Source organism: Mauremys reevesii, linkage group 6, assembly GCF_016161935.1.
Source record: "Mauremys reevesii isolate NIE-2019 linkage group 6, ASM1616193v1, whole genome shotgun sequence".
In the NCBI taxonomy this organism is placed as follows: domain Eukaryota; kingdom Metazoa; phylum Chordata; order Testudines; family Geoemydidae; genus Mauremys; species Mauremys reevesii.
In genome coordinates this window covers 4842051-4854445 of record NC_052628.1, presented here as the reverse complement: position 1 = coordinate 4854445, position 12395 = coordinate 4842051, and the positions used below count along the sequence as shown (strand labels likewise).

Sequence of the window (12395 nt, the reverse complement as noted above, 5' to 3'; positions counted from 1 at the left end):
TCACCCCAGTCCTTTCCCCTTGGACAGATCCCAGAGAGTCATAAAGGGCACTGCTCCTTCACAAAAGCTCTTGCATATGGAATCATGAAGGAATGGGGGATGGAGGACTGTAGAGCAGTATTAAAGACAGATCTTGAAGAATCCTCTGCCTATGGTGAGTAGGAAACTTTCCCAGGGTGTGCATTACATTTCTAGCCCTTATAACTGCAAAGGAAACATTCCAAATGAGAATTGAATGTAAACTGAGGCACTGCTATCTTCCTGAGTCTGCAGATGGCTCAAACGCAGTACTTTGCAGGCCGGAGCATGCTCCAAACTGCTGCTCAGAGCCCTCTGGCTTGCAATGAAATAGACTGTAGTTCAGCTGCTGACTGTCAAAGCTCGTAGTAGTAGTAGTAGCAGTAGCAGCAGAGGACACCCCTGGAGCTATTCACTGAGGAGGAAGACCCAAAAAGGAGATTGGGGGTGGGGGGGGAGGAGGGGAAGAGTATCAGCCAGGCAGCCGGTGGAAGGTAAAGTTGTAGAAACTCCTAACTTGCTTGTGGGCAGTTGAAGTGTCTGTAGGCTGGGGTGCAGAGGGACTGGCATGTTCTTTCTTCCGTTCAACAAAGAGAGGAGTTTGTGGGCAATCAAACTCATCTAAGCTGGATGTGGCTATGAAAGTTGGTAATCCTGAACCTGATCCAAGGGCAGTAGGTTGGGATATTGGTTTCTTACCTGGGTACGTCCCCTGGACAGTGCCAGGAGTGGGATGGGGGTGGTACCTATATTTCATCCCTTTGGCTACTAGGTTTAGTCCTGTGTCCTGGGTGTGAGGGGATGGTATGGGAGGAGGGGAAGGAGAAGGAAATGCAGGAAGAGCTGCACCAGGACTTAGTAGAGGAATGAAAAGCAAGAGAAAGTGGAGTAAAGTTTGGAGGGAAAGTGTAATAGCAGGAAGAGAGGCACTAAAGTTACACTTTGAACATTCACTATATTGAATTCGCACTAAACAATGCACAGCTGTCTTACTTTCAATGGCAAGGAACACTGCAGCGCAAATATAGCTTTTTTGGGGGGAGGGTGCAAGCTAGGAGACTTACTCCATGGACTAGTAGGCAATGCTTTCTGTTCCCCTCCCTCAACCCCCAAAACCCCACCAGAAACCTGTAGTTGTTTTCATGTGCGTTACTTGTGGATCAGGGTAGGTGGTTCTTTTCCTTTCTCTGGTTCAGGTGATGTTACACCTAAAATGCTCTGTTCAAATGTGGTCCTCTCATTGATAGGAGGTAGACATATTGGAGGGAATCCAAGGAGATTGGTTTGAAGAAAGACCGAATAAGAGTGAGCTTGGTCAATCAGTGCCATTTTGGGGTGATTGGGGGTGGGGGAGGCAGTGGGAGAATGTTACTGTGCGTAGATATGAAGGGTGTAGGCATTAAGGAAGGAGAAGAATCCTTGGGTGCCATAAATGTGGTCTGACCAGGAATAGTAGGATTAAATTAAGAAAAGGAACATTTTTAGGGGGGAACTTCCCAATGATGCAGTCGGTTAGGCTCATTCTCCTCTAGGAAGATGGCCTGTGCGAAGCGGGTGTCAACAATAGGTCTGCCCTAGTCAGGGTGAGATTTCTTTGCTATTAGTGTAGGTGGGGCCAGACTATGTTTAAGAAGAATGCATGCTGACCTTGATTCATGCATAATCTGAAACTCTAGGGTCTAAATCCTGTCTACATTAGGTGTTAAGTGCGGTTTAAAATCATATTAATTAAAATATGAGCGCGATTATATTGTTTGAAACCATCATCTACTTTTCCTAGACCGGGCTAGCTGGGCACTCATTCAGGCTTTTTAATGCTCTGAGTTATCAGGGCTGGAAGTGTTCTAGGTAAACTGCGAGCTGCATTTGAGAAACAAAGCTTTAATTAGGATGGGTGGTGCTGAGCTGCCTGCTGCTGTGCTGAAGGTGGCCTTTCTTGGCCACCAGCGTTAAGATACAAATCTAGTCAGAGAGCAAGTCATTGGCAAAGCTAATAAAATCTGAGAATTCTGAATCCATCCTCTTCCTCCAGTCACCAGAGCAGACTCCTTCCGTTCCCTCTCTAATCATCAAAATAAAGACCTTCCTGATTAAACCACGGCCAAAGGCCTCTAGGTCTAATAACCTTGACACTGTAAACTTAATAATTTGAGAAAACAGAGGCATGTTGTGCTTGTTTAGTCAGTTACAGACTCTGTTGTGCTTGTCCACCTGTGGTATAGTCCAGGGACTGCTAGTAGATCTGTGCATATCTTAGGCACGTTGTATTCACTTTGATCTGTGTCCCAACTTCTGCAGAGGTTTTCTTAACATTTGCTAAAGAGAGTTTGTCTGTTAAAATGTTCTAAGTTACCAGATAATACATGATGTTTATGGAATCTACACTATGTAGTTTTCTGCTCTCTAGGTAGTGGGAAGTACACATGGACAAATGTCAGTTTCACTGCTGGCTTCTGCCTAATTCTCTGCATCTCCTGACTCGGTTCCTGAAAGGGGCTCTTACTTTCTAAGTGTATCAGTGAAAATTGGGTTTTGGACACAAATGAGCTAAATCTGCTTTGGTGCCCCCCTCCCCCCCACATGTAGGGTAAACATGTTTAGTATCTTAATACCAGCTGGAGAGGAAGGATGCTCTTGTGCTTCAAACACAGAGTCAGGGTACCTAGGTTCTTCCTGATTGTGTCCCGATTGTGTGACTTTGGGCAAGTTTTACTTAAGTTTGCCAGCCTGGTTTTGTCCTGCCCCATCGCCAATGGTCCCTGTTGAACATGTTCCGGGTAAGGTCTCTGTGCAGCCAGCCAGTATTGCTGGGGCCTTCGTGACAGCCCTTCGTGCAGCTGCAGCACAGCACAGATGACGCACGTTGTCGCTGAATGCCTGCCGACTAGGTTCAGCGATGGCCTAGAAGAACTGCATCACACCACTGAAGATGCCATCGCTTGGCTAGATGACTGTGCACACGCTAAATAAATACTTAACAATCCGGATCTGTTTCCCAGACTGTAAAATGGGTTTGCTTACTCACGTCTCAGGGGCATTAGGCTAAATTTGAACAAATGTTTGCAAAGCGTCCTGAGATCCTTGCGCGGGAGGCAAAATAGAAGCTCATAGTATTATACTATTTAACATATGTGAAAGATTTATTAATGCTTCTAAACTGTTTTTCAGATTCTAAATGGCTTCTAAGAAGTCGGGATCCGACTTTCATGGTAAGTGAAGTGCAGTATTTTTGTATTGGGAAGATATTAATATGAGGAAACTCCTCGTAAAACATTGTGTTGCCTCTAATATAGATTTTTATTTCATCTAATAATAGAATGGGATTTGGGAGGCTCTTGGGATTAATAGGAGACTCTAGAGCCTTTCACCATCCTGCTACTGACCAGAAGTAGCCATTTTCTGTTGGCTGTTGATTGACCTGTGTGAAGTGAGCTTGGTCTCAATCCAGGTTTTCAGTGGACGTGTGCACTTCAGAAACCTCCACTGTTGGCATTAACTGGCAGTCAGCACAGAGGCCGTGGCTTGAGTGCTCCATGGAGATTAGTCTGTTTTGTCTCTGCTAGAGCTGGTCCTTCCATGTCAGGCCTGGACAGAGCGTTGGTGGGGCAGTGATGAGGAAACTTACACTGCTCTTGCTTATGCCTATGCCTGTTCTCTCTCTAAACAGAGGACTTCAGTCTGGTATCTTTCACTCATGGCATTAAGAACACTTCAAACGTGAAAGGAGAAAATCCCTAGCTTGGTGTATGCATGTCCGTGTGAAATTAAACCAATAGTAGGCCAGTGGAATAGCGTTTGCAGAAGCAAACTCTGTATAGTGAAGGTTGCAACTTCACTTTAATTTTAAACTGTTTTTCCTCATTTATAACTTCATAAAGTTTCCTTATGACTGAAACTGCTCATGCTTGGTGTCTGCCCTGTGATCAATTTATTTCAAATAAAGTTTGAACTAAATCCATTTAAGTAACTTACATTCAGGTAAGTGGAGGAGGAGAAGAAACACATTTTCTGTAAGGTCCTGATCCTGCACACATTTAAGTATGTGCTTAATTTTACACACGAGTAATCTCACTGAAGTCCATTTGTGTAAAGCTAAGTGTATGTTTGCTGGAGTTGGGCCTAAAGTTGTGGAACAGGAGGGTGGGAAACTCAAATATTGCAATTATATGTGTAATCAAGAATTACCAGTAGCAGCCTGAGCTAAAGCGATTGTCCATGCAGACTTCTTCCTTTCCATAGAGTGCAGAGTCCCTTCTCTTTCCAGATAGTGCTTCAGGTGAGCAAGATGACACTAGAGCACTCCACCATGCGGGAGATGAAGGCTTGGAAACATCTGCACCATTAATTTGACCTTTATGTTTTCTCATTGTCCTAGTATAAAGGAACCAGAAAGTGACATTAGCAGGGAAAGGACTATAAAATCAGACTGACTAGCCTAGGAACTGAAAAATGAAAACATAATAAATACTGAAACTAGACTGTAAAATGACAGGTTTCAGAGTAGAAGCTGTGTTGGTCTGTATTCGCAAAAAGCACAGGAGGACTTGTTGCACCTTAGAGACTAACATTTATTTGAGCATAAGCTTTCGTGGGCTACAGCCCACTTCTTTGGATGCATAGAAAAGCTTATGCTCAAATAAATTTGTTAGTCTCTAAGGTGCCACAAGGACTCCTGTTCTTTTAGACTGTAAAATTGTCTTTAATCAGAAGTGTGAAAATAGGTAAGAAATGGTATTTAATTTTTAATATGTCTTTTCAGAGTTCCAGGAGCAAAGTTAGCTGGACCATGTTCTGTTTAATTGCTGTTACTGTTGAATGCAAGCTAAGATGTGAAAAAATTATCTAAGTATTTGTGCAGTGCAGAATTAATATTGCATTTGGAGTCATAGGTCTTACAGTTCTGGGCTCTAATTGTTACAGTCTGGGGGGACACCCCATGTATTCAAAATAACAAGAACAAAAGAAATGGCTCTGCAACATCAGTAGTTAACTGAAATACCCTGTTCTGAGGCCCTCTGTGTTTCTGCTGATATTGGCCATTCTAACACTAAGTTTATTGCTGTGTCGACTTAAACTCCCTGGGGAGGGATGGGCACAACTTTTGTTTTGTCATCTTCCCCTAGGTCCACTTTGAGTTCCAAGATTCCATTTGGGTTGGGGCTCTCTACTCTACTCCACTCCTCCTCCTCTATCTCCTCTAATCTTCTCTTGCAGTTAGTTAGTTCTTAAACACTGCCACTAAAAAACCCCCAAACTTCCCTAAGATTCAACCACTTGAACAGAACCAGAGAGAGAGAGCAGAGAGCCAGACCCCTTCCCCCCTCTCTCCCCCTCTCCGGGAGCTGGAGAGAGTAGACACAAATCCTTGACTCAACACAACTCAACCCCTCTCCCCCTCCCCTCCTCCCCCCTCCAAAAAAAGAAGCAAAAGAGAAAAAGAAAAAAGAAAAAAAAAAAAAAAAAAAAAAAAAAGACAAAAAAGAATCAACACTATCTCAAAAACAGGATGGAACAACACACAACACCTAAAGAGATAACCTAAAGAGAGAGATTCCCCTTTCCTTTCTTTCTAAAGTAAAGTAAAAGCAACAGAACAAAAAAAAAAATATTCCTTCAACAACAAAAACACAAAAAAAAGAATAAAAATAATATACTAGTTAACACTTACTTACCTGAATATACTATGAATGAAGATAGCAGAAATCTTGCTGGAGGACTTGAAAAGGTCTGGACTACTCCAAAAAAAGAGAGACTCTCAGAAAAACACAAAAAACAAAAAAAAAAAAAAACCACAGAGATTTGAAATTTTGAATCTTCTTGTTTGATGATGTCCTCTGGGCCAGGTGTTCATCAGGTACTGCTTGTTAACCCTTTACAGGTAAAAGAGACCTTAACCCTTAACTAACTGTTTGACACATCTCTTGGGGAATTAGTGGGGAACATTCTTTTCAGTCACCTCCCAGCATCCAAAAGAACAAATAGGTGACACTGGCCCTATAATTGCAGCTTACTACAAAACATCTCCCCAGCAAGTAGTGGCAGCTTAGCATGTACAGCAGGCTTCTGGAACTGTACAGAGTTGACACTTCAAATGAACACACTCCCCATGCTGACTGTTTCTGGGAATTTACATGAGGCTATGACGAAAGGTGTATGGGAGTGGGGCCTGGGTTATAACTGGAGCTTGGAGGAAGCCGCCTTCTGAATTCATCCTTCAGAAAGAGAATGCTCCAGCAGGTTTCTCTGAGCACATAACTCGGTGCACTGTGATGGTTGAAGAGCTAGAAGCTAGAGACTTGCAAGCTGAGTGGATGGCAGTGCTGGAAATGTAGCTTTCTGCAGGTGTGTTGAAAGGGTGAAGTGAAGTCTCCCAAGGGCAGTGTGTGACGTTCTGCTAACACAGTGCTAATCGTTACCACCAGGTTGAAAGTTGCTGCTGCCACTTCCTGTCTGAAAACTGCTCCAATTATTCCTCGTGTTTATAAGGGTAGTGCGAAGGGCCAACCAAGAATGGGGCCCCATCATGCCAGGCGCTGTGTAGAGTACCAGGCAGTCCCTTCTCGGAACACCTAACAATCTAAATAGACAAGACCGACACATGATCCAGGAAAGGGTATAACATGCAAGCAGGGTGAACGATGTGATGGCAGCAGGGAGGGGATCAGCTAAGAAAAGGGAAGGGGGTGAAGGGGACAGGCAAGAGTGAAGCTGGGGTGAAGACACTGTGATGAGAGGGAGGGTTGGAGAAAACAGTCAATCGGCCAGAGACAGTCAGAGAACATTCTGCAGTTTTGACTAGACTGTCCATAGGTCCCTGCTGGTTCCTACCAGATGGAGTCTCTGGCTGGCTGTTCTCTGCACGTTTTCCCCCAAGGCTACATGATGGGGAGAGGAGACACCACCTGGATCCTAGTGCCCAGAGAGGGAGGGAGAGAGAGAGCGAGTGTGTGTGGGGGGGAGGGTCTTCACTGCACAGTTCTGGTTCCAGGGAGTGCTGGGCGAGGGGTTGTCCTGGCCAGACCCCATTTTACCCCCTCCACCCAGTGTGACCGCTATAGTCACCTTCCTTACTGTTTTGAACCGATTCCCGACATCAGGGATGACCTCTTTGCACCTTCACTAATCAAGCTGCCAGACTGTGGAGGCCAGTGTCTCCTGGCGATGCACCTGAGGCATATGGGGGTCAGGTCAGATCATAAACAGCAATACACAGTGATAGTGGCTCTTTCGTTGGTCTTGGCCGAGGCAGAAAGGATGGTTTGAATAAAGCAGGTGGGTGCATGTTTTTCTGCACTTCCTGGGTCTACTATAATAATTGCTTAAAGAGAGTCCAAATTCCAAGTAGCCACGTATTAAATCTCATCCTGTTACTTAGTGTGAGTTGTGACAAACTCGTGTGCGTGCTGGATGAACACTGAGCAACAGCCACGTCTACGTCTGTATCAAAATCCAATTTCTTTTTGCTCCTTGCTTTGAAGAATCTGCTTTTTAAAATCGTTTCCGGGGAATGGGCGTGTTCAGCCCTCTGCAAAAAAGCCATTGGCTTAAATCATATTCTGGGCAGGACTCTAACCATATTCTGATACAAAGGAAAATCCCTGACCCAGGTAAAACAAATGAAATATACCTTTGGGGTTTTTCTCTCCTTTCTCTCTCACAAAAGGAAATCTATAAACCCATCATGAAATGTATTCTCTCTCTCTCGGGGTGTCCTTTCCAGGACATTTCCCATGTTTATGGCAGACTTTTGGTAAATACAAGGTTACAGTGGTCGTCACAGAGTCAGAAAATCGGTACTGGGAAGAAACTAAAAATCATTTCCCAGTAATATTTGTAATGCATCACACGCTGACGGGTAAGGTGAAACTAGCAATGAGCAAGTTCCTGAGTTGAACAGCCAGTCTTTGACTGTAGCGTCCCTTTGCCTTAGTGCTGTGTGTGATGTCTTTAGCTCAGGATTATTTTTAATGCCATGTAACTCTTAATCTCTCCCTACCTGGTGTTGAGATAAGACAAGGCAGAGAGGACTAATCACACTCCTGCTCATGCCTGTCACAACATGTGCTGTAGCACAGGCGATAGCCATTGGCTTTTTCCTTTGCCTGGGGGTGCTCAGGCCCCGCCCCCACTCCACCTCTTCCGCCAAGCCCGCACCTCATCCTGTCTATTCCTGCCCCCACTCCACCCTGGCCCCACCCCCACTCCACTGCATCCCGCCTCTGCCCATCCCCGCTTTGTCCCCTCCCTCAAGCGCACCCCGCCCCTGCTCTTTCCCCCTCCCCCGAGAAGCTCCTGCACTCTGTGGAACAGCTGATCCATGGCGGACAGGAGGTGCTGGGAGGGAGGAGGAGGAGGAGTTGATTGGCAGGGCCGCTGGCGGACAGGAAATGCTGGGGGAGAGGGGGGACCTGGCTGTCAGTGGATGCTAAACACCCGCTAATTTTTTTCCGTGGGTGCTCGTGCCCTGGAGCACCCACAGAGTCAGTGCCTGTGGCACAGGCAGTGCACTAAATGCTCCAATTGCAACTATGTGGGTGAAACCAGACAATTGCTCTGCTCTCGAATGAGTTCTCACAGGAAAATGATAAGACAAAAGCAGCTGGTTGCCTGTGGGTGACCCACTTTTCACAACGAGATCAGGTATAGAGTGATCCTCCCTCTCTCATCCCATTCCCACCCCCACCCGCTGCCTCTCCTCCCCTTCCCTTTTCCCCCCTGTGAGTGGAGGCCACTTCACCTTGAATGGTCCCTTGAAATTTGTGTTAACTACTTATGCTAAACAATCTGTTCCACCTTGTATTTAGCTGTGACGCTGAGTACAGGCAAGTCTACGCTACAAAATTAAGTTGACCTAAGTTTCATCGACATACAACCAGCACAGTAATTAAATTGTCCACACTATGCTCCTTGTGTTGACAGTGCACGTCCTCACCAGGAGCGCTTGCACCAACTGCACTGTCAGTGAGGGTCGTTGTGGGATGGTTTCTGAAAGGCAGGAGCAGTCAGGGCCGGCTCCAGACCCCAGCGCGCCAAGCGTGCGCTTGGGGCAGCATTTTGCCGGCAGGCAGCTCCGGCGGACCTTCCGCAGTCATGCCTGCGGGAGGTCCACCGGAGCCGCGGGACCAGCGGAACCTCCGCAGGCACGTCTGCAAGAGGTCCCCCGGAGCCGCGGGACCGGCGACCGCCAGAGCGCGCCCCACGGCGTGCCGCCCTGCTTGGGGCGGCGGGATTCCTAGAGCTGCCCCTGGGAGCAGTCGATGTCAGCAACGCAGTGACTACACTGACACTGCGTTGACCTAAGTACATCAGCCTAAGCACTCCACTTCCACGAGAGGCGTAGCGATTATCGGTGTAGTGGATGACTTAAATCAGTGGGAGCTGTAGTGTAGACACTTAGGTCGCTGTAAGCTGCCTTACGTCAGTGTAGACCAGGCTTAGGTTTCCCAGACGCCATGAAGGGCTCTGCGAAAGCTTTTCTCTCTCCAACAGAAGTTGGTCCAATAAAAGATACCACCTCACCCACTATGTCTCTCCCATACAATCAAAGGGAGTCTAGTCTAGTTCAGATGCATTGTGATTCCCATTCCCATTGGTGGGCACTCTATGGTCACTATCTCTGCATAAATGTAACACTTCGGAGTTGTTAGTTTCCCAGTTCAAATACACAAATCCTTAAGCTAGATGTCTTGTTGCAGTAATGGACATGGTCCCCTCCAAACACTGGAATTGCAGTGCTGTTCAGCAGTCACGGGATATGTTGCTATCTCTGCCGGGGGCTCAACGAATAAAAATACTGTTAAATTCTCTGAGAGACTTCTTCAGTTCACAGTCATGGTGAGAAACAAGATCGGCTCTAGAATAGTCAGTGCCAGGGATTCAAAACTGAAAGGGGACACTCTCTCTAGCACGAGTCTGAGAGCAGGCTGATGTGCCACCTACTGCACTGCTGTCTCGCTTGGGCTGGCGGAAAGTCCAGCCCCCAGGTGATAGGGTGTTTCCTGTTTTTGAAAACCTGTCCTTCATTAAAGCGCCTGGCTGCATTCTTGTAGATGATTCAGTAATAGAGGAGTGCAGGAGGTATTTGTGAATGGCCATTTTAAATTTGAAATTTGGTCAGAGGGAGATGATATATTAGTGATCTTTGGGATTGCTCACGCTGTGAAAAGAGGTCAGTTACTGAACTCGGCCTCTCCTGTAAGGTGGTGGCCATACTCTGTAGCTGCATTTTCTATAATATTCCAACCCCAACAGTGAACGTACAGATGAACTGATCATTGAACACTGGTATAGGAGTGGGGTTAATATCACGTCCAAACCAAATGCCATTTAGATCGGCTTTTGGCCCTCCTTTCATTCTCCCAGCTGGGGGTGCTGTCAGAAAACTGCAGATGGTTGTTGGTGTTTATTACTTGTATTCTGGTAGCCCAGCTGCGCCGAGCACTGTACAGACGCAGAACACATAGATGGTCCCTGCCCCAAACAGTCTAGAATCCAAGGATAAGACTAGATGACAGATGGATAAAACAGACAGATTGTGGGGGGACGAGGGGGACACGGTAACAGGGAGATGTGCGTGATAAGCAGAGGTCACAGTATACCAGCTGATTGACCCAGGAAGTGAAATTAGATTGGTACAGAAGCTGGGATCCCTAAACTAAAGTTGAGTCACTGTAGACTCTCACTAGGGAGAAGTGACTTGTGTGTAAGAGGTTCAGTGTGGTTCTTCTGGGCTATTGTACTTTTTGTTTTAAGAGCATCACACTGCAGACCTAACTCTGGACATGTTTTTAGACAAGATTTGCTCCTGCCCCTTCCTTCAGCCACAAATTGAGTTTTATTTAACTACAACCACCCTCACCCTGAGGCTGTTTTTTAAATCTTTCTTGAATAACGACTTGCAGTTAAGGTTTTTATTTTATCAAAATATCACACATGTTCAACTGGAAATAAGGATCTGTGTGTAGACACATCTTTAAAGGTATGTCTACCCTGCAGAGGCTATGCCAGCATCGTCCCTGAGTATAGACACAACTAACACCAACAGAAGTTTTTCTGTTAGTATAGGAACACCCCTTGCACAAATGTTAGCTGTGTCAACATAGCCGTATCTACACTGGGGTTTTGTTGGTATAGCTGTATTGGTCAGGGCTGACATAACTACATCAACATATCTTTTACATGTACTGTAAACATGCGAGACTCACCCCTGCGGCGCCTCCTGCTGGTCGTCGCAGGGAATTAGCTCTTTTCCAGCCTGGGTGCCCTCTGCAGGCCGGTGTCCTGCTTGTAGCTGGCCCCTGTGTCCCTCCTGGACCCCAGTGCCCCTTTACCCTGGAGCTGCCCCCTGGCAATACCCCCACCAGTCTCTGAGTCTCCCCTCTCTGGTAAACCCCCAACCCTCTAATCCCCACCTTGCCTCAGTCTGGGCTACTGCCAGTCATCACCAAGCCCCTGCTCCCTGGGGCAGACTGCAGTGTAAAAGCCACTCATCATAGGCAAGGGAGTTCAGACCTGCTGCCTTCCTCTGCCTCCCAGTACCTCTGTGGGCCTTGGACCAGGCCCTGCAGCCTGGGGAGTTGCCAGTCTGGAGCTCCCCTGGCTCCCCCCAGCCCCGCTCCACTCCCCGTCCCCTTTCTGCAGGCAGCCAGGCCCTGCTCTCTCCCAGCCTGCAGTGAGACTCCTTCAGCCCCTAGCTGTGCTCCGTTTGGGGCGTGGCCCCAGCTGCGGCTGCTCTGCTAATCTGCCCAGTTTTCCCCCTGCCTCAGGGCTGTTTTAAGCTCTTCCGGGCAGGAGCGGGTGATCACCCCACTATATGTACACATGGCCAAAGGCAAAAGAAACTAGTGCAGGGAAACCTACTTGATGATCTGTCCAGAAATCTGATACCAAATCTACACAATTTTCAAATGGCTAAAAGGTTGAACAAAATATTTTGGATAAACGTGGGGCAGCAAACTCAAGCATGCTGTGTGTGTGCGTGTGTGCATACGCTTTTTCTGGCTATTTTCATTTTTGTGCAGGCAGGTTAGCAAAGATCAAATAGCTTTCAAATCTGGAAATGTGAATCTAACAGGAATGCATAATACAGTCGAGTCTCTGATGTAACTTCTCCTTTTGATCTTAGGGCCTTTCAGTTACCTTGATGATGTCCCATTTAAGATCGGAGACAAATTCAAAACACCAGCCAAGGTTGGCTTACCCATTGGTTTCTGCTTGCCTGACTCTCCCCAGCTTGTCAGAGAAGTCCAGGTGAGTGGGTGGTTTGTTTGTTTGTTCTCTTTGTTGTTAATTTTTGTCATACATTTAAAATATCCAGATTTAGGTATTATATAAATGTTTGCTAGAGCTATCCTGGTTGTTCTACAGTTGCCCATTTA

At 46.5% G+C, this 12395-nt stretch overlaps 1 protein-coding gene across 1 annotated transcript in view; it reads left to right on the top strand.

The window, feature by feature from the left end:
- Positions 1–12395, top strand: part of UBAP1 (ubiquitin associated protein 1) — a 60524-nt gene that overhangs the window by 30203 nt on the left and 17926 nt on the right. The window contains exons 2-3 of the mRNA XM_039545186.1: positions 3187–3227; positions 12143–12267. Of these exons, the coding sequence (XP_039401120.1) occupies positions 3194–3227; positions 12143–12267 (159 nt within the window). The 5' untranslated portion in view covers positions 3187–3193. The remainder of the gene's footprint in view (positions 1–3186; positions 3228–12142; positions 12268–12395) is intronic.